This window comes from Procambarus clarkii, chromosome 58 (genome assembly GCF_040958095.1).
Source record: "Procambarus clarkii isolate CNS0578487 chromosome 58, FALCON_Pclarkii_2.0, whole genome shotgun sequence".
Classification (NCBI taxonomy): domain Eukaryota; kingdom Metazoa; phylum Arthropoda; class Malacostraca; order Decapoda; family Cambaridae; genus Procambarus; species Procambarus clarkii.
The window spans coordinates 10664660-10691590 of record NC_091207.1 but is presented as its reverse complement, the minus strand read 5'-3'; the positions used below and the strand labels follow the sequence as shown (position 1 = coordinate 10691590).

The following is a 26931-nucleotide window of genomic DNA, read 5'->3' as shown; positions in this document are numbered from 1 at the left end:
GTCTTACGAGATTAAGTTTGGTATTATTGTGTTCGCAATAGAATTCTCTACAGCACTAAATGCATATAAACTCCAAAAGCCCGGCTAATTACCCGCAGCAAACAGAGAAAGTGCGAACGAGTTACCCAGGAGCGCGCAAACGCGATAAAATGTTTTCACTACAGTATTTTCACTCTGGTCACCTCAATTTTTATCCTAGGTCTTTCATTTTGGTCTCAATATGTTCGCAATAGAATTCTCTAGAGGAACATTAGCATATCAAATAAAAAACCTGGTCATGCTCCAACCGCCGACGAGTTGAAGACGGGCCACGCGTTAGCCGCAAGTGAGTGCTCAGCCGCCTTCCACCTACACTCCCAATTCCCGCCCTTTTCAAGCCTTTCTTTCGCAATTTTCTTCCTGGAAGGGCCTTGTTCATGATCACTATCCATCGTGTAGTAAGCGTAGATAGTTTCTAAAGCCGCAGTAAGAAATATAGCCACGGAAAATAGGCGAAATGTTCACACGTTTGAGATGCGAGGGGAGGCGACATTGGTCACAACAGTGGAGCGAAAGCAATGGGCCCACGGCATGTGCCAAGCCGCCTGAGGGCCACGAGGCTCAACAAGGAAAATAGGAAGACATTGGCGCGCATTTTAAAACCAATCCCAAAAAAATTGGATAAAAACCTGATTTTTGGCGATTATTTAAATTGGATGACGCAATGCTGCGTCATCCCCGGAATTACCGCCAGTAAACGGATGACGCAATGCTGCGTCATGCCCGCGCGAAAGTGTTAAGTGGATAAATTGGGCATGTGTTCCTGTGTGGCACCTGTTACATGACTTCTCACGCTCAAGTCAGGACAGTTGGAGCCAATATTGGCACGTCCAAGAGAAATTTGTGGACGACCCTGTAGGGTGCCATACAGTATTTGGTCGTTGTTGGACGGGCTTCGTCACGACACTCTTTTGTGGTAAGAGACCAATATTCTGTCATGTATAGCTTGTTATAGTTTGATCGTATATCCAGCAATATTATAAGATGTTTGTGAATGTAGGTTAGAGACTTTATGAAAATAATGAGACGATATGAGGAGTTTGCGATGATTTGATATTATGGAGGCGGGAGCGACATATGCTCGCGCAGACGAGTGCAGTTTACGACTAAGGGGAGGGAGTTCCCGGCAGTCGGAGACTTCCTGGGCAGACTCGTCCATTGTGCGAGAGTACACATCTCTCTACTTTTCTTAACCCTTAAAGTGCGCATCACTTCATATGAAGTGTAAATCGTTTTACCAGTCAACTGCGCTTCACTTCATATGAAGTGTATGGGTACCGCGCACGATTTGAATGGCCCGCGGTGTAGCTGGGGGTCCCATACGCTGCCCAGGGGCTCTAGTAAACAGCGGCCATTTTGAAAAAAAATCCAGCTCACGCTCCGATGGCATGGGAGGCCTCAGTTTAGCGAGAGTCACCATGGCGAGCGCACGGTCAAACGCCTCACGAGCACGCATCACTCAGTCCCTCACCCCAGAGCAAATAGCCCACGAATTATTCTCTGAAGGTGAAGAAAGTGTGTTTGACGATTCAGACAACGATGAGGATTATACACAGTTGTCGGGAGATAGTAGCAGCAGCAGTGAAAGTGAAAATGACCGCCATGCCATGGCGAGGCCTATACGCTCTCCCATGCCTCCTCGCCCATTTTCTACCCCAATTCTACCACGACCTCACAGTTCCTGTGGATATTTTCTGTTTGAGGGTGACGAGTCAGAGGGAGGTGACTCCTTTTCTGGGTTTAGTGACTCAGATCAAAGTTTTATTGAGCCTGTGGCTGGTACCAGTGGTGTAACTGGGCGAGAAATTGTCGCGTCAGCAGCATCTCGCCCAGCCAAGCGCCACCGCATGGCACCACATGAGGGACCAAGACCCTCGTGTTCACGTGCATCCACCTCACGTGCATCCACCTCACGTGCATCCACCTCACGTGCATCCACCTCACGTGCATCCACCTCAAGTGCATCCACCTCACGTGCATCCACCTCACGTGCACCCACCTCACGTGCACCCACCTCACGTGCACGTAGCCGCCGTGCTTCTCGCAGACGGTATTCAGCTCCTGGTCGCCGGTATGCATCGCTTCCTCGCCGTCCTTCCTCTGCATCTCGCAGGACGCCTGGTATACTTGAGTGGAGTGATGGTGACGATTTTATTCCTAATATTCCTCAGTTTGACGATAAAGATGTAGGGATTACAAACCTTTTCCCTAATCAAGGTGAGGACATGGCTGAGATGGAATATTTTACAGCATTCTATGATGAACCACTCATGGAATACATTGTACACCAAACGAACCTGCATGCTGCTTACCTGATTGAGAGGGAAATCACAGAATTTTCACGACTGCAGCGTTGGAAAAATACCACAGTGGCGGAAATGTATGTGTTTTTGGCACTGTTTGTTGATGAAGCACTGTCACAAACATGCAATAAATGACTATTGGAGCAAGGACAAGACAATACCAACACCTTTATTCGGGAAATATATGTCACGAGACAGGTTTCAGATACTCCTCAGGTGTCTACATTTTGGAAGTGTTCAGGACCGAACACCTGATGATAGACTGTGGCGAGTGAGGCACTACATGAACGATGTTATTGGAAAATTCAGAGATTTTTACGTACCAGCACAGAAGCTGGTGGTTGATGAATCTCTCATACTTTTCAAGGGACGTGTTCCATTCAAACAGTACATTCCCTCAAAACGAAACCGATTTGGCCTGAAATTTTTTGTTCTTTGTGATTGTGAGACAGGATACGTGTTACACATGATTCTGTACTCGGCTAGTGATGTAGACATTCCCGGTAACGACGAACATGGATTCTCGGGGAGTGTAGTGAAGACCATCATGGCTCCGTGGATGAACAAGGGACACATTTTATACACAGATAATTACTATACAAGTCCCTTGCTAGCTCGGTTCTTGCTAGAAAATAGAACCGGATTGGTTGGTACAGTAAAGCCACAACGAAGGGAAATGCCTGTGTTTGACAACGACATTGCAGTTGGTGAGTGTCAGAGAAGGAAAAGTGATAACATTCTGTCAGTTCGGTGGAAAGACAAAAGAGAGGTGAACTTGTTGACAACAATTCATGATGGAACAATGGTGAACAGTGGGAAAGTGAGCCATAAAACAAACGCACCACTATATAAGCCAGACTGTGTTTTAGACTATAATATCAACATGCGGTTGATTGATAAATCAGACATGATGATTGGCACTGCAGAGTGTGTGCGGAAGACATGTAGGTGGACGAAAAAAGTGTTCTTCCATCTTGTGGACATGAGCATGCTGAACTGTTTCAACATGTACCTTGTGAGAACTGGACGTAAGCCCACTTTCCGTGACTTTGTATTTGATGCTGCAATACAGTTATTAGGAAAGTTTGCAAAAGATGTCCCAGGTATTCAGCGGCCCATCATAAACCCACTGTTGCAGCATGCTGGTACTCCACGCCTCGCTCACACTGAAGGCTTCCTAGCACACAAACTTAAGTATTTGCCACCTGGTGTGAAGCGTGCAATAGCCCAACGTGATTGCTTGGTGTGTAAAACAACGACACGTAGAGACAAGAAACGGAAGCTTGTGCAAACATGGTGTGAAACGTGTGGTATCCCATTATGTGCTGTCGACTGCTTCAATGACTACCACAGTCTAGAAATCTTCTAAGTGTGCTTCAAAGTGTGTATAGCGTGTGCCAGTGTGTAAATATGTAAACATATAAGCAGAACATATAATATAATAGACTGTAATGACATATTATATTGCCGTAATTGAAAACATTTGTGTGCGCCTGTGTATACTCAAATATGCAACAATTATTGATACAAAATATGTTCAAACAGTATGTGAAACACAATTAGTGAAAAAAAATTAGATAAAATGCGCTTAGACATTGTAAATAAATAGCGCGAAAATATATTTGTGGCAACTCTGGCTGTTTGAGGACCGCGCGCAACATCTCCCGGGCGTGTACTGCATGAGCGACCATGCAGATTGTGACGTCATCGCAGAGCTTCTCGGCTCTATTGCAACAAAAGTAAGTACAATAGAATTTTTTTTTTATTTTTCCCGTGATCAGTGAACAGAACTTAACAGATTAGCAAAACAAAAAATTTTTTTTTTTTTTCAAAATGACATGCGCCTGTGTGGATAGCAGGATATTAGACCCCGAGCATGTTAAGGGTTAAGTAAGAACAAAGCAGTTGGCCCAAATGGAGTTTCTTTATGGGTTCTGGGAGAATGCCCACCTGAGCTCAGCATTCCACTTCAACTGATTTTTCGGGCATTCCTGTGTACAGGAGTCCTAGCAGATGTGTGGACAAAGGCTAACAAAGTTTGTTCTAATCTACAAAAATGGCAGCAGGGAAAACCCCCCTCAATTATAGACATGCATCATTGACAAGTGTAATAGTAAAAATACAGTACAGTGGTACCTCGGAATACGAGTGTCCCTGTATACGAGTTTTTCGGAATCCGAGCAGGATTTGCTCGGAAAATTTACATCGGAATACGAGCGTTGCCTCGGAAGACGAGGGTGATGATACGCGTACAGCAGACCTAGCGTGTGATGACACGACGATCGCCCCTCAGTTTACCAGTGCCTCGCGCCCAGTGACTATCCCACCTGAATTCTTCACCAGGATTTACAGTGTTTTGTTGGATTTTTGGCCACTTGACCATAAAAGTTGTTATTATATATCTCACTATGGGTCCCAAGAAAGCCAGCGGTAAGGATCAAGGCAAGAAAGCACATGTGAGTATGACAATAGAGGAAAAACAAGAGATTATTCGGAAGCATGAAAATGGTACACGTGTTGTTGAACTTTGTAGGCAGTACAACAAAGCCAAGTCAACGATATGCACTATACTTGGCAAGAAAAAGGACATTATGAGTACTAAAGTGGCAAAAGGCGTATGAACAATCACAAAACAAAGACCACAACTACTTAAGGACTTGGAAAAGTTGTTATTAATTTGGATACACAACAAGGACTTAGCGAGTGTTAGTGTTTCAGAGGCCATCATTTGTGAGAAAGTCAGGGCATTGCACGAAGATCTTATAAAGAAAACCCCTGGAACGAGTGCAGATACGATAGACTTTAAGGCAAGCAGGGGCTGGTTTGAAAAATTTAGAAAAAGAAGTGGTATCCATAGTGTTGCGAGGCATGGGGAGGCAGCCAGCTCAGACAAACCAGCGGCTGAAAGATTTATTGAAGAATTTAAAGGGTTTGCAGAGGCTGAGGGATACCTACAGCAACAAGTTTTTAATTGTGATGAGACGGGACTGTTCTGGAAAAGATTGCCTAAAAGGACATACATTACCAAGGAGGAAAAATCCTTGCCCGGACACAAACCTATGAAAAATAGGTTTACGCTTGTGCTGTGTTCAAATGTGAGTGGCGATTTGAAAATTAAACCCTTGCTAGTGTATCATTCTGAAAATCCAAGGGTTTTCAAACAGTATAAAGTGCAGAAAAACCAAATGTGTGTGATGTGGAAGGGCTAATAATAAGGCATGGGTGACTAGGATTTTTTTTTCGGAGTGGGTGAATGAAGTGGTGTGCCCTGCCATAGAAAAATATCTGCAGGAGAAACATTTGCCACTCAAGGCCCTGCTTCTCCTCGACAATGCTCCTGCTCATCCTCCAGGCTTGGAAGATGAACTGTTGCACAGATACAGTAATTTTCTCACAATAAAGTTCCTTTCTCCTAACACCACTTCTCTAATTCAGCCTATGGACCAGAAAATCTTAGCGAATTTTAAGAAACTTTATGAAAGGGCACTTTTCTGGAAATGTTTTGAAGTGACTGAAGCCACAAAACTCACCCCTCAAAGAGTTCTGGAAAGACCATTTTAACATTTGTAGTGCTTTAAAACTCGTTGACAAAGCCTGGCAAGAAGTGACTCAAAGAACCCTGATCTCTGGCTGGAGAAAATTGTGGCCTGAATGTGTGAGAAAACTAGACTTTGAGGGATTTGAGCCTCTAAATGATGCGCCTATTGTTGAGGAAATTGTTACTCTGGGCCGGCAAATGGGCTTGGAATTGGATGGTGCTGATGTGGAGGAGTTGGTGGAAGAACACAACGAAGAACTGACCACCGAAGAACTCCAAGCCCTTCAAAAGGGCAAGAAGACCCAGCTGAGGATGTTTTTCCAGTGGAGGAGGATGAGGCAGCAGCGAATGTCCCTTCCGCAACCATTAAGAAGTGGTGTCAGATCTGGGAAGAGATGTAAACTTTTATTGAAACGACTCACCCAGAGAAAGCTGTAGTAGGTCGTTGCATTAATCTTTTCAATGACAATGTGATGCCTCACTACAGAAACATCTTGCAAAGAAGGGAAAAACAGTCATCAATGGACCGCTTTGTTGTGAGAAAATCGAGCAGTGAGCCACAACCAGGACCTAGTGGTATGCAGGCAAAACATGCCAGAGAATGCACTCCAGAGAGGTCCTCACTGCCTGATGTTATAATGGAAGGGGACTCCCCTTCCAAACAGTAACAACTCTCCTCCTCCCTCCTCCTCACCATCTTCCATACGCCAACAGGAGTCATCAGCAAGGGTAAGTAATAACTTGAACATACTTTTGTACTGTAGATTTTGATGAATTAGGTATAAAATTTAGTTTGAAGTGAGGTTTTTGGGTAGCCAGGAACGGATTAATTCATTTCCCATTATTTCTTATAGGGAAATTAGCTTCGGTTCACGAGTTTTCGGAATACAAGCTGTCTCCAGGAACAGATTAAACTCTTGGTACCCCTGTATTGTATTGGAAAAAATAATTAAAATGAATGGGTAGAACACCTGGAGAAAAATTATATAACAGACTATGGTTTTCGATCTGGATCATACTGAGTAACCAATTTACTCAGTTTCTATATGAAGCCACAGATTTGACAGGAAAAAGATGGTTAGATTGACAGCATCTACCAAGACCTAAAAAAAAAAGCATTCAATGGAGTTCCACATAAGAGGTTGTTCTGGTAACTGGAACATACTGGAAGATTGACAGGGAGGCTTCTAACATGGATGAAAAATTTTCTGACAAAAATGAGAGTAGTAATCGGAGGCAATGTATCGGACTGGAGAAATGTCATGAGTGGAGTACCACAGTTCTTGCACCACTGTAATATTCATTGTCTACATAAACGATCTACCTGAAGGAATACAGAATTATTTGTACATGTTTGCAGATGATGCTAGGATAAAAGATAATAGGGAAGATAAGAAACAAACGATTGTCATGCCCTTCAAGAATACCTGGACAAAATACGTGTATGGAGCACCACTTGGCAAATGGAATTTAATGTGAATAAATGCCATGTTATGGAATGCAGAATTGGAGAAAATACACACACACAATCTACAAATTATATGAAAAATCCTTACAAAATTCTGATAAAGAAAGAGACCTAGGGGGTGGTTCTTGATAGAAACCTATGAACTGAGGACCAAATAAAGAACATTGTGAGGAGCCTATGCTACATTTTCCATTTCAGAATTGCTTTTAAATATGGTGCATGGATGGTGAAATACTATCTTGAGGTTATCTTGAGATGATTTCGGGGCTTTTTAGTGTCCCCGCGGCCCGGTCCTCGACCAGGCCTCCACCCCCCGGAAGCAGCCCGTGACAGCTGACACCCAGGTACCTATTTTACTGCTAGGTAACAGGGGCATAGGGTGAAAGAAACTCTGCCCATTGTTTCTCGCCAGCGCCTGGGATCGAACCCAGGACCACAGGATCACAAGTCCAGCGTGTTGTCCGCTCGGCCGACCGGCTCCCCGGTCGGCCGGGGAGTATTACTATAGTATATAGTAATAGAGTATAGAGTTACTATAGTTACTATAGTATATAGTAATAGAGTATACTAGTATTAAATAATTTTTTACAACCTCCTCCTAGGGGCCTCGTAGCCTGGTGGATAGCGCGCAGGACTCGTAATTCTGTGGCGCGGGTTCGATTCCCGCACGAGGCAGAAACAAATGGGCAAAGTTTCTTTCACCCTGAATGCCCCTGTTACCTAGTAGTAAACAGGTACCTGGGAGTTAGTCAGCTGTCACGGGCTGCTTCCTGGGGGTGGAGGCCTGGTCGAGGACTGGGCACCGGGGACACTAAAAAAAAGGCCCCGAAATCATCTCAAGATAACCTCAAGAGGAACCTTTGTTAGAGTAAAGCTGGAATACGCAGCAGTTGTATGGTGCCCATATCTTAAGAAGCACATCAGCAAACTGGAAAAGGTGCAAAGATGTGCATCTAAATGGCTCCCAGAACTGAAGGACAAGAGCTACAAGGAAAGGTTAGAGGCATTAAATATGCCAAAACTAGAAGATGGATGAAAAAGAGGCGATATGATCACCACATACAAAATAGTAACAGGAATCAACAAAATTGATAGAGAAGAATTTGAGACCTGGAACTTCAAGAACAAAAGAGGTTATAGATTTAATCTAACTAAACAAAGTTGCAGAAGAAATAAGAAAATTCACTTTTGCAAACGAGTGATAGACAGTTAGAACAAGTTAGGCGAGGTGTTGGAGGCCTAAAACTATCGGTAGTTTCAAAGTGTTATATGACAATGTTGGGAAGACAGGACACCAGCTCTCATCCTATAACTACATTCATGTAACCACTAGGTAGAAGCACCCAGAGCAGCTGGTCACTTATAAGCCATCCAACCTGTTTTTACTATATTCCATCAAAAAAGGTGTACAGCAGGGATATTTTTGTTCGGTTTAAGATACAAAATAGGAGAAGTCGTCAATGTCGTGCAGCTTCTCAACAGCGCATGTGAAATTAAAATAAAAAAAATTAAAATAATGTCAATCAAGTGTGGCCCTGATTGCTGTGGCCTGAAGGGCAGTTTGTAAAGGATGTTGAGTATAGTACAGTACATTACTGTCTAAGTTCACTTATCAAGACTATATGGGAAGGACCTCCTCACCAGGTAAGTCACACAGAGATATTTTTTTTTTTTTTTTTTTTTTTTTTTTTTTTTTTTTTTTGAGATATATACAAGAGTTGTTACATTCTTGTACAGCCACTAGTACGCGTAGCGTTTCGGGCAAGTACTTAATCCTATGGTCCCTGGAATACGATCCCTGCCGCGAAGAATCGTTTTTTCATCCAAGTACACATTTTACTGTTGCGTTAAACAGAGGCTACAGTTAAGGAATTGCGCCCAGTAAATCCTCCCCGGCCAGGATACGAACCCATGACAGCGCTCGCGATCCTCCCCGGCCAGGATACGAACCCATGACATAGCGCTCGCGGAAAGAAAGAACTTTTTAGTGTCAGAGTGGTTGACAAATGGAATGCATTAGGAAGTGATGTGGTGGAGGCTGACTCCATACACAGTTTCAAGTGTAGATATGATAGAGCCCAGTAGGCTCGGGAACCTGTACACCTGTTGATTGACGATTGAGAGGCGGGACCAAAGAGCCAGAGCTCAACCCCTGCAAACACAACTAGGTGAGTACAACTAGGTGAGTACATCCAGATAAGCTGAATTCTTACAGGCAAGGTCCAAAAATGACCATATTTGCAATTTTTTGTACCACAACCAACATACAAAACTGTAATTTGAATTTCCACACACCCTATAAATTAAAAATATAATTTACGAGAGAAACTTCAGCTTACCTTGTACAGTAGTAGTTTGTCTTCTTGTAATTCAAAAAATTACTGGTACAAAGTTCCACAATTTTATATTTGGTGTGGTAATTAAATTTCCTGTAAACACAGCACTGCTGGGTTTATGTCATTAATAAGTACTCAGTTTTTTTGTAGGTGACCCAAAGCCTCCAATAATTTTCATTGTAATACAGTACACTTTATTCATATCTGGGATGGTGCCACTAAATATGTACTATATTATGCATCAGTGTATTAGGCTTATGGTGTTAGTTTACAGTTTTGTTAGCATCAAATACAAAACCTTTTCCAGTTTGCCTAAATACAATTGTACCAAATTCTAGTACTTTCTAGTATTCTAGTACAAATCCAGTACTTTCTAACTCTCCATTACGTCAATATATGCACTATGGTTCACGTTGTTACAAGAACTATCTAAACAGGAGGACGAGTAGAGTTTTATTTTTGTGAGAACTATCAATTCAGTGTACATTTGGGCCTTTTCAGTGGAATAGAAAACAAGTGATTGAATTTGATTTTTTCTAATTATGTAATGAAAAACAGGTGTTACTTTCTCTGAAGTAGAACAGGTTTCCAGTTGACTACCTCACCTTGAGGTTACCTGAGGTGTTTCCGGGGCTTATCGTCCCTGCGGCCCGATCCTCGACCAGGCCTCCTCGTTGCTGGACTGTCAACCAGGCTGTTTGACACGGCTGCTAGCAGCCTAACTTAAGAATCACAGCCTGGTTGATCAGGTATCCTTTGAAGGTGCTTATCGAGTTCTCTCTTGAACACTGTGAGGGGTCGGCCAGTTATGCCCCTTATGTGTAGTGGAAGCGTGTTGAACAGTCTCGAGCCTTTGATGCTGATAGTTCTTTCTCAGAGTAAGGAAATCTTAGGCTAGGCAAGGAAATCTCTTTTCTTCTTATCTTTCATCCACCAATTTCTCTGTAGAGCTCTCCTCTGTATGGGGTCATTGTTCTCTAAACAGACTTCCATTTTGCTAATCCTTTGTTTCTTCTTTCTCTATGATGACTCATTTTTTTATCCTTATTGTTACTCACGTCTAACTTTATTGTTTAAATAATACTTCACAGGTGGGGAGATCTCCCATAATACTGTATTAGCATGAAGTTATAGGATCATTATTTAAATAAATACCTGAAATGCTTAATATTCAATTATGTTGAGTAATTTTACAACTCGTCCTAATCCTAGCAAATTCTAAAATACTGTATATATTCTTCATCATTATATGTTAAACACTGCATTTATTTATTTACATTTTATGATCAACAACAATTAAAGCCATGCACAACATATATGCACCAAACTTCTGAAAATGACAATGCGGCACCTTACATGATATCACATGTACTATCACATGAATGGGTACTCCCAATTCCTAATGAAGTACATAATAGCTTCACTCCATCTATACTTAATTTAAAAGTATATAAAAAACCAACATTAAGTCACTCATCATGTAAACTATATTAATACTATACACAGATCTATCCAAGAATCTCTTGTCACAACTTCATCTGTACTGTACTATCTAAAAATATAAAAATATCACTACATCACCACTACCATTTCCCATTATTAACTATAATATATCCACTGGTTTTCATTAACAATTTACTATACTGTACTGTACTTCTGTTAACTTCCAAATTTCAACAAATTCTCACTGTACAGTAATCTTAAATAATGTGTTTGTTTTAAGACACCCTAAATGCTGTGTTTTAATGCTTTCAAGAATGTACAGTAATTATGTATCAACATTGTTATGTAATCCATTATTATGTAGGTTATTTTGAGGTTATCTTGAGATGATTTTGGGGCTTAGCGTCACCGCAGCCCGGTCCTCGACCAGGCTTCCTTTTTGTTACACACCCCCAGGAAGCAGCCAGTAGCAGCTGTCTAACTCCCAGGGACTTATTTTTATTAATAGGTGAACAGAGGCATTAGGGTGAAAGAAACTATACTCATTTGTTTCCACCTCCACCGGGGGATGGAACCCGGAACCTCAGGACTACGAATACTGAGCGCTGTCCACTCAGCTGTTAGGCCCCCTGACCCAATATCATGTGAGGAGCTGTCAGGCCCAACTTTAACCCTTTGCTATGTAACCCTTTGCTATGTAACCCATTGTTACTTTATTTTAAATAAGCGAAAACTAACAGATCGCTTTTGTGCGTCGAGAAAATTTATGTTCGAGAAAAAAAGAAATGATAGGAGGTGTAACTCTGATAATGATCCCAGATAAATTTTTCTGCACATGTTCTTCTCACATACGGTAATAATGTTTGCACTGTAGGAATGTTGCTATAGCAGCCTCTTTCACTTAATGCAATATTTATTGCCAGGATAACCTTACTTCATCAAAATAGTGGGAGTGAGAAAATGTGTGCACTATCATCATCTAAATAAAACAGCACCCCAATGGCATGTCCCTGTGGAGCATTAGCTCCAGTAATCAATCGACAAGATATAATATTCTAAAAGACAACCAAATAAAGGGTTCTTCGTATCTTAGAGAGTTCACTAATGGATTTTAATATGAACCCAACCTAACATTGTTACAAAGTATGTTTCATGTTTGAAAAGATGTTATAAAGGCTGTGCACGATTTGACCAAACACCAAACAACCTCGCATTATGTACCAAGCTGACAAAGTTTAATTATAAGCAGGGAGCCCCACACGTCAATTCGTACTAAAGACAGTCCACAAACAGATTTTAAAGCGTACCAAACCTTACCCAAATTTGCCCCAATCCATACCTACATCTTCTTCTTGAGGTTATCTTGAGATGATTTCGGGGCTTCAGTGTCCCCGCGGCCTAGTCCTCAACCAGGCCTCCACCCCCAGGAAGCAGCCCGTGACAGTTGACTAACACCCAGGTACCTATTTTACTGCTAGGTAACAGGGGCATAGGGTGAAAGAAACTCTGCCCATTGTTTCTCGCCAGCGCCCGGGATCGAACCCGAGACCATAGGATCACAAGTCCAGAGTGCTGTCCGCTCGGCCGACCGGCGTAACCCAACTCCATAAACACCCTAAACTAACCTAACACACCCTGACCTAATATCATATTTGGAAAATGTGAAAATGATGTATGATTTATTTATTTATATATATACAAGAAGTTACATTGGGTTTATGAGAGTACATAACATGGTGTGTTAACATTCTTGTAAAGCCACTAGTATGCACAGCGTTTCGGGCAGACATGATCTGACCGAACACTGAAGGGAAAGACAACCTGATGATGATCCACTCATCAACAATAGTCAAGTTTGGTCAGGGGTCACCTGGCATGAGTGTCCTTCACTTTCACTTCTCAGCCTTGCACTCTACAGAGTTGCTGCCGCTGCTGCCACTCTACACATGGAGCTATGGCCAGTTCCACACCTGTGGAGTGCCCTACACACCCTCACACCACACCCTCACACCACACCCTCACACCACACCCTCACGCCACACCCTCACGCCACACCCTCACGCCACACCCTCACAGCACACCCTCACAGCACACCCTCACACCACACCCTCACACCACACCCTCACAGCATACCCTCACACCACACCCTCACACCACACCCTCACAGCATACCCTCACACCACACCCTCACAGCATACCCTCACGCCACACCCTCACGCCACACCCTCACGCCACACCCTCACGCCACACCCTCACGCCACACCCTCACGCCACACCCTCACGCCACACCCTCACGCCACACCCTCACGCCACACCCTCACACCACACCCTCACACCACACCCTCACAGCATACCCTCACACCACAAAATATAAACAATTAGTGTAGTAGTAGTGTGGAGAAGAGCTCCCAGCAAGGAAGCCTCACCCCCATACTCGACGAGGAAGCCTCACCCCCATACTTGACGAGGAAGCCTCACCCCCATACTCGACGAGGAAGCCTCACCCCCATACTTGACGAGGAAGCCTCACCCCCATACTCGACGAGGAAGCCTCACCCCCATACTCGACGAGGAAGCCTCACCCCCATACTTGACGAGGAAGCCTCACCCCCATACTCGACGAGGAAGCCTCACCCCCCATACTTAACATGGAAGCCTCACCCCCACGCGTAACGAGGAAGCCTCTACCCACCCCTAGTATAACCCTGGCAAGATCTTGCCACCATTTTCCCTGTATAGTTACGTGACTAAGACCACGAACATCCCCCCCATATTGAGGTAATGGTGGGTGGAGCGGCGGGAAGACGGCCATGGCTCACCTGTCCTTCCTCTTGGCCTTATAGACGTGGCCGTAGGTGCCGCGGCCCACCTTGCACCCCTCGTACCCGAACAGCTCCTCCACCTTGGCCCGCTCGTTGTTCCGCTTCTCCTTCCATTCAAAGTCCATGACGGCGGCCTAGTGCATAGTGTGGCCCCGCCGGCGGTCGCCCCGAGACTGGCGCCCCCGCCCGCTTGTTGTTGTGGCTTCCCGCCACCCGCTTGTTGTTGTGGCTTCCCGCCACCCGCTTGTTGTTGTGGCTTCCCGCCATCCTCTTGTTGTTGTTGTGGCTTCCCGCCACCCGCTTGTTGTTGTGGCTTCCCGCCACCCGCTTGTTGTTGGGGCTTCCCGCCATCCTCTTGTTGTTGTGGCTTCCCGCCACCCGCTTGTTGTTGTGGCTTCCCGCTGTCCTCTTGTTGTTGTTGTGGCTTCCCGCCACCCGCTTGTTGTTGTGGCTTCCCGCCATCCTCTTGTTGTTGTTGTGGCTTCCCGCCACCCGCTTGTTGTTGTGGCTTCCCGCCACCCGCTTGTTGTTGTGGCTTCCCGCTGTCCTCTTGTTGTTGTTGTGGCTTCCCGCCACCCGCTTGTTGTTGTGGCTTCCCGCCACCCGCTTGTTGTTGGGGCTTCCCGCCATCCTCTTGTTGTTGTTGTGGCTTCCCGCCACCCGCTTGTTGTTGGGGCTTCCCGCCATCCTCTTGTTGTTGTTGTGGCTTCCCGCCACCCGCTTGTTGTTGGGGCTTCCCGCCATCCTCTTGTTGTTGTTGTGGCTTCCCGCCACCCGCTTGTTGTTGTGGCTTCCCGCTGTCCTCTTGTTGTTGTGGCTTCCCGCCGCCCGCTTGTTGTTGTGGCTTCCCGCTGTCCTCTTGTTGTTGTGGCTTCCCGCCGCCCGCTTGTTGTTGTGGCTTCCCGCCACCCGCTTGTTGTTGTGGCTTCCCGCCGCCCGCTTGTTGTGGCTTCCCGCCATCCTCTTGTTGTTGAGGCTTCCCGCCACCCGCTTGTTGTTGTGGCTTCCCGCCGCCCTCTTGTTGTGGCTTCCCGCCACCCTCTTGTTGTTGTGGCTTCCCGCCGCCCGCTTGTTGTTGCTGGCTTCCCGCCGCCCGCTTGTTGTTGTGGCTTCCCGCCGCCCTCTTGTTGTTGTGGCTTCCCGCCGCCCTCTTGTTGTTGTGGCTTCCCGCCGCCCTCTTGTTGTTGCTGGCTTCCCGCCGCCTGCTTGTTGTTGTTGCTGGCTTCCCGCCGCCCGCTTGTTGTTGTTGCTGGCTTCCCGCCGCCCGCTTGTTGTTGCTGGCTTCCCGCCGCCCTCTTGTTGTTGCTGGCTTCCCGCCGCCCTCTTGTTGTTGCTGGCTTCCCGCCGCCCTCTTGTTGTTGCTGGCTTCCCGCCGCCCGCTTGTTGTTGTTGCTGGCTTCCCGCCGCCCGCTTGTTGTTGTTGCTGGCTTCCCGCCGCCCGCTTGTTGTTGTTGCTGGCTTCCCGCCGCCCTCTTGTTGTTGCTGGCTTCCCACCGCCCACTTGTTTTTGTTGCTGGCTTCCCGCCGCCCGCTTGTTTTTGTTGCTGGCTTCCCGCCGCCCACTTGTTGTTGCTGGCTTCCCGCCGCCCTCTTGTTGTTGTGGCTTCTCGCCGCCCTCTTGTTGTTGTGGCTTCCCGCCGCCCTCTTGTTGTTGTGGCTTCCCGCCGCCCTCTTGTTGTTGTGGCTTCCCGCCGCCCTCTTGTTGTTGTGGCTTCCCGCCGCCCTCTTGTTGTTGCTGGCTTCCCGCCGCCCTCTTGTTGCTGGCTTCCCGCCGCTCGCTTGTTGTTGTTGCTGGCTTCCCGCCGCCCGCTTGTTGTTGTTGCTGGCTTCCCGCCGCCCTCTTGTTGTTGCTGGCTTCCCGCCGCCCGCTTGTTGTTGTTGCTGGCTTCCCGCCACCCGCTTGTTGTTGCTGCTGGCTTCCCGCCGCCCTCTTGTTGTGGCTTCCCGCCGCCCTCTTGTTGTTGTGGCTTCCCGCCGCCCTCTTGTTGTTGTGGCTTCCCGCCGCCCTCTTGTTGTTGTGGCTTCCCGCCGCCCTCTTGTTGTTGCTGGCTTCCCGCCACCCTCTTGTTGTTGCTGGCTTCCCGCCGCCCGCTTGTTGTTGTTGCTGCTGGCTTCCCGCCGCCCGCTTGTTGTTGTTGCTGGCTTCCCGCCGCCCGCTTGTTGTTGTTGTTGGCTTCCCGCCGCCCTCTTGTTGTTGCTGGCTTCCCGCCGCCCACTTGTTTTTGTTGCTGGCTTCCCGCCGCCCGCTTGTTGTTGCTGGCTTCCCGCCGCCCTCTTGTTGTTGTGGCTTCCCGCCGCCCTCTTGTTGTTGTGGCTTCCCGCCGCCCTCTTGTTGTTGTGGCTTCCCGCCGCCCTCTTGTTGTTGCTGGCTTCCCGCCGCCCTCTTGTTGTTGCTGGCTTCCCGCCTCCCGCTTGTTTTTGTTGCTGGCTTCCCGCCGCCCGCTTGTTGTTGTTGCTGGCTTCCCGCCGCCCGCTTGTTGTTGTTGCTGGTTTCCCGCCGCCCGCTTGTTGTTGTTGCTGGCTTCCCGCCGCTCTCTTGTTGTGGCTTCCCGCCGCCCGCTTGTTTTTGTTGCTGGCTTCCCGCCGCCCTCCTGTTGTGGCTTCCCGCCGCCCGCTTGTTGTTGTTGCTGGCTTCCTGCCGCCCTCTTGTTGTGGCTTCCCGCCGCCCGCTTGTTTTTGTTGCTGGCTTCCCGCCACCCTGTTGTTGTTGTGGCTGGCTTCCCGCCTCCTGCTTCCCGCCTCTAGCAGGAAAGTAATTAATTTTTATTGCTGAATTTGAACATTGCTGAACATTGTCTATCTGAAGCTGAATTGTTTTTTTTATTTGCTCCCAAATAAGATGTAGTAGGTCTTTTGTATGTTTAGTGTGTGTTTGTTGGTTAACACCTGTAGCGAGTATATTATGTCCCACTCGCTCTAAGCTCTCATTAGCTTAAGGAGATAAGTCTACTTAATCCATTAAATCTTTTCCCTAATTGCAGGTAACATTCTTTCCATCCTATTGGAGGAAGCTGAGGTGTAGTCCAATAATATGAGCAATCAAGAAGCGAGTAAGCATCCTCCAGGTTACAGCCCCGCTCCTGTGCCAGGTATGTCTACTACGGGCTCACCATAGCCCGTGCTATTTGGAAGTTTTTGTTCCCAGTAGCTGAATCTTAAGCAACGACAACAACGAGTAAGCATCAGTGCAATTTCCACAGTGATTCAGATAACTTCAGTCAGACGCTTCGGAGTTATCACACCCCTTCAACCTCAAGAATGTAGCACTCGGTGTATGCAGTTCTAATTATCGACCCCATGATGCTCCAGCTTCGACACAGAGCAGACAGCAGACAGCAGACTACGACTGCACCGAGTTTAGACTCTCACCAGATAGTTTAGTTCATTTATTATGCACCCCATACCCATCTTGTGGGCGGTAGTGGAAAGGGTTACAGAGGCACATAATGGGCTCAGGGACTGAACCCCACAATTCATTTAGCTAAGCAAGTTACAATCTTGATGAGCTAGTTACAAAATTCAATATAAGTTGTCACATCAACAATGGGCTCGAGATCGACCACAAGTACAGTTTCTAAATTAAGCAACTGACATATGTGGAGAGCCTAGTGTCACAATTGATATGTTTGTCCTGCACACCGCCCCCCATCCAGTGGGCAGCGGTGGATAGGTTACAATCACTTAGTTACTACCTACAGTTAGCAAACTGGGGATATTTGGCTGCTTGTAGATTAGTTTTTCAAATATTTTTGACAAAGTAGGCAGGATTGATATAGATCTGTAGTTGTTAACATCTGTGAGATCACATTTGTGGACAGGGGTTACTTTCGCTTTTTTAGAATATCTGGAAAGGTTTGGAGTTCAAGTGACTTGTTGTAGAGCAATGCAATAGCAGAGGCTAAAGTTCTGGAGGCTTTTACTGACAGGCTTCTATTTGCTGACGACACTACCTTCATTTACTCCAGTCCTGATCCCCTTGCTCTAAATGCCACAGTAAATACTGAGCTAAATAAAGTCCATCTTTGGCTAACTGCCAACAAACTCACCCGTAACATTGACACAACTTTCTATATTCTGTTTGGCAATAAATCCTCTAATCAAATAAATCTCAGAATAAACAATACCCAAATTTGTAACAAAATAGATGGCAAATTCCTTGGCGTTCTCATTGACCACAAGCTGAATTTCTAGGGACACATTCCAAATATATAAAAAGAAAAGTTTCAAAAACTGTTGGCATTCTTTCTAAGATCAGATATTATGTACCTCGCCCTGCTCTGGTGACGCTCTATTACTCTCTCATCTATCCATATCTCAACTATGGTATTTGTGCTTGGGGTCATACTACCCAAAATCATTTACATCCTCTAATTACTCAACACAAAGCTGCTATTAGGACAACATCTAACTCTGGCCCCAGACAGCACTCGGTACCCCTACTCAAATCTCTGAATATGTTAGACATTAAGTCACTGTACATTCTCTCATGTGTATTATACATATATATAAAACGCTGAACTGTAATGCCAATCCTGACCTCAAAAGCTTCATTGAAGGTTGTAACAGAGCCCATGAGCATCACACCAGAAACAAATACAGTTTTGATATTCCAAGAGTACGACTTAATCAAACTAGAAATGCTCTACAAATCAAGCTAGGAACCCAGAATGTGGAATGACCTTCCCAATCATGTTAAAGACTGTGCCTCTCTCAACCAGTTTAAGATAAAAACGAAGCACTACCTAATAAATTCCCTGTAACCTACCTTACCCCTCTGTTGTCAACCCATGTCTGTCTTTTTAAAAACCGCTGTTTGTCGACCTAATTATATTTGTGCTGCTTTTTCAGCCATGTTCCCCTCTTTCTTATTTTTATTTTTATTTGTTCTCAACACATTTTATACTTTAAACTCAATTAGTATTAAGTTTTAGTCTTTAATGTTTTTCCTGCCCGAAACGCTTTGCGTAATAGTGGCTTAATTTAGGCATTGTATGTACCAGCTCTATCTATAAACCTAGCAATTTTTGTAAAAATCTCTTATATGTATGTACCTTACTTGAATAAACATTTATTTATTTATTTATTTATTTATTTATTTATTTATTTATTTATTTATTTTAACAACTTCTTTTGTAACTAGGCCAATCCTTAGTTTATTTTCATATTCATGTTTTCTGACCAGGGGGAGAAAGATACTGGCAGTATGGGGCGTTAAAGTTTATTGAAGATTAAATTCTGCAGAACATGTAAATATATAAAGTTCACATAAAGTAAGTAATTATATAAAGTTTATATTAAACACGGTTTATATTATAGACTTAACAAAGTTGATATTATATAAAACTTAATATTGAACATGTAAATATACAAAGTTTCAAATATAATTTAAGGAATATATAACGTTTATATTAAAATATATAAAGTAAATATATAAAGTAAATATATAAAGTAAGAATTAACAGTAACAATTCCAAGGACTAGATTTAACTTAAAAGGTACACCCGTAGTAAGTATGAGACCTTAGCCTATAGTGACATGGAAACTAATTCTGCAGAAACCTAAAGGTTAACTGGTACTAGAATTAAGGCCGAGTGCAAATGTGTAGTAATTATATAACACTAGGATATAACAGGCAGGACACAAAGAATAACTAATAAGTGAGAGACCACATAACACGTAATGTACCCGGCCAAGAGGCCGTAAAAGACCTAATGGATAAGGAGAAGGGGGTGTGACTACAAGTAGGGCTTACTAGCACCTAGACTGGGCAAAGTATTAGCTGCGGACAGCGGGACACTTGGGGACCGGCGCTGCACCCCCCTTCCCACATGCAGTGGGGAGACAATCGGGACAACTGTGCAAAGCATGACGGGGGTACAAAAGCAGCCGCTTGCAAAGGGGGGGAGGGTGGGGTTTTGCGAGGGCAGCGGCGAGGGCAGGCGGAGTGAGGCGGAGCCCCATTGTGCGCCCGTATTTATACGGCCCCAAACTGCCCGCGCAACGCCGCGGGACGCGCTGCGCAATTGTTTCTTTCTCCCCCGCCAGAAACATCCCCGCTTGTGATGCAAGCAGTGACCATTTCTTGTTGATTGATTTTAATATGCCACTTGTGAGCCATGATTGTTTAATCTTTTGTCAGTTACTTGTTTGGTAAGGAGGGGACAGTGAGTGTTGTAGAGGCTTAATAGAGTTTTGGAGAGAAAGAGGTTAGCTAATGAATTTATATCCTGTGTATTATTGAAATCAGATTCCCAGTTAATATTGTGAAGTGCATTTGTAAGGTTGCCTAAAGCTGCTTCACTGTGTAGCCTGAATGTAAGTTTCTTGCTTTCTGGTGGTGTTGTGTCCATGTTTGCTACGAGGAAGATATAATCTGCTATAATAGCAGATTTGTGCTGGGTGATGATGGGCTCCAGGTAATCGACAGTGGTTGAACCCCCATGCTCAGATACTGTATCATGTATCATGCTTAGTAGCATTATTGGTCTCTATTATTTCATTATATTTCAGTGTTATTATTCGTATTTACATAAACTGTTAGTTTAGTTAATTTATTATGCACCACATATCCATCCTGTAGGCGGTAGTGGATAATAAACTCTCCTAGAGGATTAGTAATACGTAATCGATTTTTAAGATTTATTTTCTAGATATACATCTATGAACATTGACATTTCTGGATGATTTCATTTGTTATTTTGTGTAAAACTAAATATTAGGTTTAGGCTCGGCGCCTGTCCCAGCTGGCCGTCGCCCCTCAACACAACAACAACAACAACTTCTCTGCTGATCTCCACATATCGCATCTGATCCCACGATCGTCGTCGCCCCTAAATCAACAACACGTATCACGAAGAAGAAGAAGAAAGGTCTTGACAATGGCCGTGTCTAGGAGACAACTGAGAGCTGCACACGCGCGCCGCCTAAGATTAAGAAGACGGCAAGCCATAGGCCGGGGAGGGACCAGGGCCAGCAGCGGGTCTGGTGACCAGGCCACAGCCATGACCAGGCAGCAGAGGTCTGGTGCCCGTGCTCGCCATCAGGCACCTTCATGTCAAACTTTCCCGGAGGACGGAGCAGTAGCCGCCACTTCCTGTGGCCAGGCGACAGGATCAGGTGCTTCCAGCAGGCAGGCGACAGGATCAGGTGCTTCCAGCAGCCAGGCAACAAGGCCAGGTACTTCCAGCAGCCAGGCAACAAGGCCAGGTACTTCCATTGACCAGGCGACAGGACCAGGTACTTCCAGCAGGCAGGCAGCAAGACCAGGTACTTCCAGCAGCCAGGCGACAGGACCAGGTACTTCCAGCAGCCAGGCGACAGGACCAAGTACTTCCAGCAGCCAGGCAACAAGACCAGGTACTTCCAGTGACCAGGCGACAGGACCAGGTACTTCCAGCAGGCAGGCAACAAGGCCAGGTACTTCCAGTGACCAGGCGACAGGACCAGGTACCTCCAGCAGGCAGGCAGCAAGACCAGGTACTTCCAGCAGCCAGGCAACAAGGCCAGATACTTCCAGTGACCAGGCGACAGGACCAGGTACTTCCAGCAGCCGGGCAACAAGATCAGCTACTTCCAGCAGGCAGGCAACAAGACCAGGTACGTCCAGTGACCAGGCGACAGGACCAGGTACTTCCAGTAACGTTTTGGTTACTCGTAATGTTTCGACCAAGCGTAAAGTAAATCAAAGTAAGAAAGGTAAAGAGCCTGTAGAAGATTGTGGGACGAATGCAATAATCTCTGCCAAAAAGTTGGTAGACTATCTTGATACTCGTGCGTGTAATTCCTGTCGACTTCCTGCGTTGAAACATAGAATAATTAATTACCAATGTGATGTGATTATCGAGAAAAGGTGTACTGTTTGTATGCTCCTGACTCGAACCACTCTCGTGAGCAATAATGAAACCCTGAAGGCATTAGTTTTGAGCAATATGCTCGCTGGTCAAGGTTATAGATCATTCTTAAATATGAACCGGGGATTGAGTATGTCAGGTGTTTCAAGAAAAGACTATAAAAAGTTCCGGAACATGATCGGAGAAAAGGCACGTGAAAAATGGTTAGAGGTACAAGCGGAATCTCATGACAAGATCGTAGATTATTATTGTAGAGAATTGAATAGAGCAAAAGATGAGGAAGGCTTCCTTGACATTGATGTGTTCTTTGACGGGTTGTGGCACACAAAGGAACATCCCGGTAATTCCCAAGTTGGTATTGCCTTTTTAGTTGAAATTTTCACCGGATTAGTTGTAGACTACAATGTGTTTCACAAAAAGTGCAAGCAGTGCCTAACATTTGATGAACAGAAGAGAGAAGGAAACCTGACAGAGGCAGAGTATGAAGAGAAGAAGATGGAACATGTTCCACATTGCCATAGAAATTATAGTGACACTGCTGAGAATATGGAGGGAGATGCAGCGGTAGTTTTGTGGCATCGATCAAAAGACTACAAACTCAGGTATATGACCTTTGTGAGTGATGGTGAGCGAAGTGCATACCATAAGGTTTGTGCACTGAACAATGGTGCTGGACCATATGGGGCACAGAAGAAGATAGAAAAGCCCAACATACGCATGTATTTCATGGGAAAGAGACGAAATTTAAATAACTTGAATAAGTCGCTACACCAACGAGTTTGGCATTTCAACCCAGAAGACACATTTGTTTCTCGAACCATGACTGACTTCTGTATTGCCACGACAGCTGTGACTTACAATGTTGGGTATACGAAAGGGTACCTGGACAATCTCATTGGTATCCCTCGAAATGAACAAATGGCAAGGCTCCTCAAAAAAATGGATGAAAAGATGGAAAAATCTACTAGATGCACCAAGAAGCCGAAACTGGTTCAGTAGGGAGGGGGGCCACTGCCTGTTAGCATCCAATGTACTGCCACCTGGAGTATCCAAATTTCACACCCGTTATGATGAGTATGTTCTATTGCTGTATTTTATACTGCACTTTGTTAGTTATAAAATTTATGCATTGGCAAATGTTAATAATTTTCTATGCAAAAAAAAAATATATATACATATATATATATATATATATATATATATATATATATATATATATATATATATATATATATATATATATATATATATATATATATTAGTATATTTTGGTAGCAGTCTTTCCTGTAAACATATATTATTAAATATGACCGAAAAAGTAAGATTAATAATTCTAACACGAATTTTCTCAATCTTTCGTACATTTCTTTTCACTGTTGGAGGTAAATCAAAAATCAATTCTCCAAAATTAATTTTTATTTCAAGTCTGACGCGACACGAGCGCGTTTCGTAAAACTTATTACATTTTCAAAGACTTTAGTTTACAAATACACAACTGAATAGAACTTACGCATCTCCGATTTTATATCTACATTTTAGTGAGGTGGATGGGGTGAGGTGGCATTAATAGGGTATTAATTTCATCAACACAAGACAGAACAAGAGGTGGCATTAATAGGGTATTAATTTCATCAACACAAGACAGAACACGAAACAATGGGTATTGAATAGAAGTGTTTGTAGAAAGCCTATTGGTCCATATTTCTTCATGCTTCTATATTGGAGCGGAGTCTTGAGGTGGGTAGAATATAGTTGTGCATATAACCCACCTCAAGACTCCGCTCCAATATAGAAGCATCAAGAAATATGGACCAATAGGCTTTCTACAAACACTTCTATTCAATACCCATTGTTTCGTGTTCTGTCTTGTGTTGATGAAATTAATACCCTATTAATGCCACCTCTTGTTCTGTCTTGTGTTGATGAAATTAATACCCTATTAATGCCACCTCACCCCATCCACCTCACAAAAATGTAGATATAAAATCGGAGATGCGTAAGTTCTATTCAGTTGTGTATTTGTAAACTAAAGTCTTTGAAAATGTAGTAAGTTTTACGAAACGCGCTCATGTCACGTCAGACTAGAAATAAAAATGAATTTTGGAGAATTGATTTTTGATTTACCTCCAACAGTGAAAAGAAATGTACGAAAGATTGAGAAAATTCGTGTTAGAATTATTAATCTTACTTTTTCGGTCATATTTAATAATATATATATATATATATATATATGTCGTACCTAGTAGCCAGAACGCACTTCTCAGCCTACTATGCATGGCCCGATTTGCCTAATAAGCCAAGTTTTCTTGAAGTAATATATTTTCTCTAATTTTTTTCTTATGAAATGATAAAGCTACCCGTTTCATTCTATATGAGGTCAATTTTTTTTTATTGGAGTTAAAATTAACGTAGATACATGACCGAACCTAACCAACCCTACCTAACCTAACCTAACCTATCTTTATAGGTTAGGTTAAGTTAGGTAGCCGAAAAAGTTAGGTTAGGTAAGGTTAGGTAGGTTAGGTAGTCGAAAAACAAATAATTCATGAAAACTTGGCTTATTATGCAAATCGGGCCTTGTATACTAGGCTGAGAAGTGCGTTCTGGCTACTAGGTACGACATATATATATATATATATATATATATATATATATATATATATATATATATATATTTATATTTATATATATATATATATATATATATATATATATATATACATATATATATATATATATATATATATATATATATATAACTGAAAACTCACACCCCAGAAGTGACTCGAACCCATACTCCCATATATATATATATATATATATATATATATATATATATATATATATATATATATATATATATATATATATATATATATATTTATATATATATATGTCGTACCTAGTAGCCAGAACGCACTTATCATCCTACTTTGCAAGGCCCGATTTGCCTAATAAGCCAAGTTTTCATGAATTAATATATTTTCTCAATTTTTTTTCTTATGAAATGATAAACCTACGCATTTCATTATGTATGAGGTCAATTTATTTTTTTTTGGAGTTAAAATTAACGTAGATATACGACCGAACCTAACCAACCCTACCTAACCTAACCTAACCTATCTTTATAGGATAGGTTAGTTTAGGTAGCCGAAAAAGTTAGGTTAGGTTAGGTTAGGTAGGTTAGGTTGTCGAAAAAACATTAATTCATGAAAACTTGGCTTATTAGGCAAATCGGGCCTTGCATAGTAGGCTGAGAAGTGCGTTCTGGCTACTAAGTACGACATATATATATATATTTATATATATATATATATATATTTATATATATATATATATATGTCGTACCTAGTAGCCAGAACTCACTTTTTGGCCTGCTATTCAAGGCCCGATTTGCCTAATAAGCCAAGTTTTCCTGAATTAATATATTTTTTCTAATTTTTTTCTTATGAAATGATAAAGCTACCCATTTCATTATGTATGAGGTCATTTTTTTTTATTGGAGTTAAAATTAACGTAGATATATGACCGATCCTAACCAACCCTACCTAACCTAACCTAACCTATCTTTATAGGTTAGGTTTGGTTAGGTAGCCGAAAAAGTTAGGTTAGGTTAGGTTAGGTAGGTTAGGTAGTCGAAAAACAATTAATTCATGAAAACTTGGCTTATTAGGCAAATCGGGCCTTGCATAGTAGGCTGAGAAGTGCGTTCTGGCTATTAGGTACGACATATATATATATATATATATATATATATAATACAGTATATATATATATATATTTATATATATATATATATATATATATATATATATATATATATATATATATATATATATATATATATTTATATATGTCGTACCTAGTAGCCAGAACGCACTTCTCAGCCTACTATGCAAGGCCCGATTTGCCTAATAAGCCAAGTTTTCATGAATTAATTGTTTTTCGACTACCTAACCTACCTAACCTAACCTAACCTATCTTTTTCAGCTACGTAACCCAACCTAACCTATAGAGATAGGTTAGGTTAGGTAGGGTTGGTTAGGTTCGGTCATATATCTACGTTAATTTTAACTCCAATTAAAAAAAATTGACCTCATACATAATGAAATGGGTAGCTCTATCATTTCATGAGAAAAAAATTAGAGAAAATATATTAATTCGTGAAAACTTGGCTTATTAGACAAATTGGGCCTTGCATAGTAGGCTGAGAAGTGCGTTCTGGCTACTAGGTACGACATATATATATATATATATATATATATATATATATATATATATATATATATATTTATATATATATATATATATATATATATATATATATATATATATATATATATATATATATATATATATATATATATATATATATATCTGCATTTGGGTGAGGTGATATGTTACAACAGTTTTGGATGAGGTGAAAACAAAATTTCAACACAAGACAGAACACAAAACAATGGGTATAATATTTTGTAAGTTAAAGGGAAGAATGGAAGTAACTGCAAAGGGCCTATTGGCCTATATTTCTTGATGCTTCTATATTGGTGCGGAGTCTTGAAGTGGGTAGAATATAGTTGTGCATTAATTGGCCAGCCAATTATTGCACAACTATCAACTATATTCTATATCTATATATATATATATATATATATATATATATATATATATATATATATATATATATATATATATATATATATAAATAACAAGTGAATATAATTCTTGGTTATTAAGATTGTTGGACTTTGAAATTTCTGAAAAGCAGAAGCGGGTAAATAAGTTGAAAAGTGAATTGCACGTGAACTTGGAGAAATTCAAGATCTTGGTTTCCTGGGTTGATTTTGCATCCTTAAAATGTAAATATGAAAATTATAATGATAAAAGGGTTGAAAAATGTAGACTTATTCACGGGAAGAAAATGCGGAACTTGGGTATACCTTCATTTAATTCGGTGGACCCTGATAAGGTGGTTTTTAATTTTTCAAAGAGAATTTTGTCTCCCATCGAGAAAGAACTTCTCTCTCTGGGGTTAGACTTCGGCTTGACGTGTAAAAAACCTAAATTTGTTAATCATTTTTTAGGTTTTGAGCGGTTATGTAATACATTGAAAACTTGTACCCTAAGGACTG

At 42.8% G+C, this 26931-nt stretch overlaps 3 protein-coding genes across 6 annotated transcripts in view; 1 reads left to right on the top strand and 2 right to left on the bottom strand.

Moving 5' to 3' along the window:
• Positions 1–14145, bottom strand: part of Cdk8 (cyclin-dependent kinase 8) — an 83178-nt gene extending 69033 nt beyond the window's left edge. The window contains exon 1 of one of the 4 annotated variants that reach the window (XM_069306545.1): positions 13947–14145. In XM_069306545.1, the coding sequence (XP_069162646.1) occupies positions 13947–14074 (128 nt within the window). In that variant the 5' untranslated portion in view covers positions 14075–14145. Of the gene's footprint in view, positions 1–6143; positions 6266–13946 lie in introns of those variants that run through there. The other 3 variants (XM_069306544.1, XM_045758188.2, XM_069306543.1) reach the window with 3 other exon arrangements.
• Positions 14084–20416, bottom strand: LOC123768053 (ribosome-binding protein 1-like). Its single transcript, XM_069306500.1, has 3 exons — positions 20236–20416; positions 14167–16880; positions 14084–14122 (listed from the first exon to the last, which is right to left on the bottom strand). The coding sequence occupies exons 1-3, from the start codon at positions 20414–20416 to the stop codon at positions 14084–14086; spliced, it is 2934 nt and encodes a 977-aa protein (XP_069162601.1).
• Positions 20417–20678: 262 nt separating this feature from the next.
• LOC123767968 (uncharacterized) overlaps positions 20679–26931 on the top strand; it is a 30875-nt gene continuing 24622 nt past the window's right edge. Inside the window, exon 1 of the mRNA XM_045758187.2 lies at positions 20679–22873. Within this exon, the coding sequence (XP_045614143.2) occupies positions 20828–22798 (1971 nt within the window). The 5' untranslated portion in view covers positions 20679–20827 and the 3' untranslated portion in view covers positions 22799–22873. The remainder of the gene's footprint in view (positions 22874–26931) is intronic.

What these genes read in the sequence shown, in the direction of transcription:
- LOC123768053 (XM_069306500.1), bottom strand. Translation starts at nt 20,416, where the DNA reads ATGATACATGATACAGTATCTGAGCATGGGGGTTCAACCACTGTCGAT. An exon ending in ACACAGTGAAGCAGCTTTAG is followed by an intron (nt 16,881 to 20,235) that starts GCAACCTTACAA and finishes TATCTCCTTAAG; the next exon opens with CTAATGAGAGCTTAGAGCGA. An exon ending in GCGGGAAGCCACAACAACAA is followed by an intron (nt 14,123 to 14,166) that starts GCGGGTGGCGGG and finishes CGGGGGCGCCAG; the next exon opens with TCTCGGGGCGACCGCCGGCG.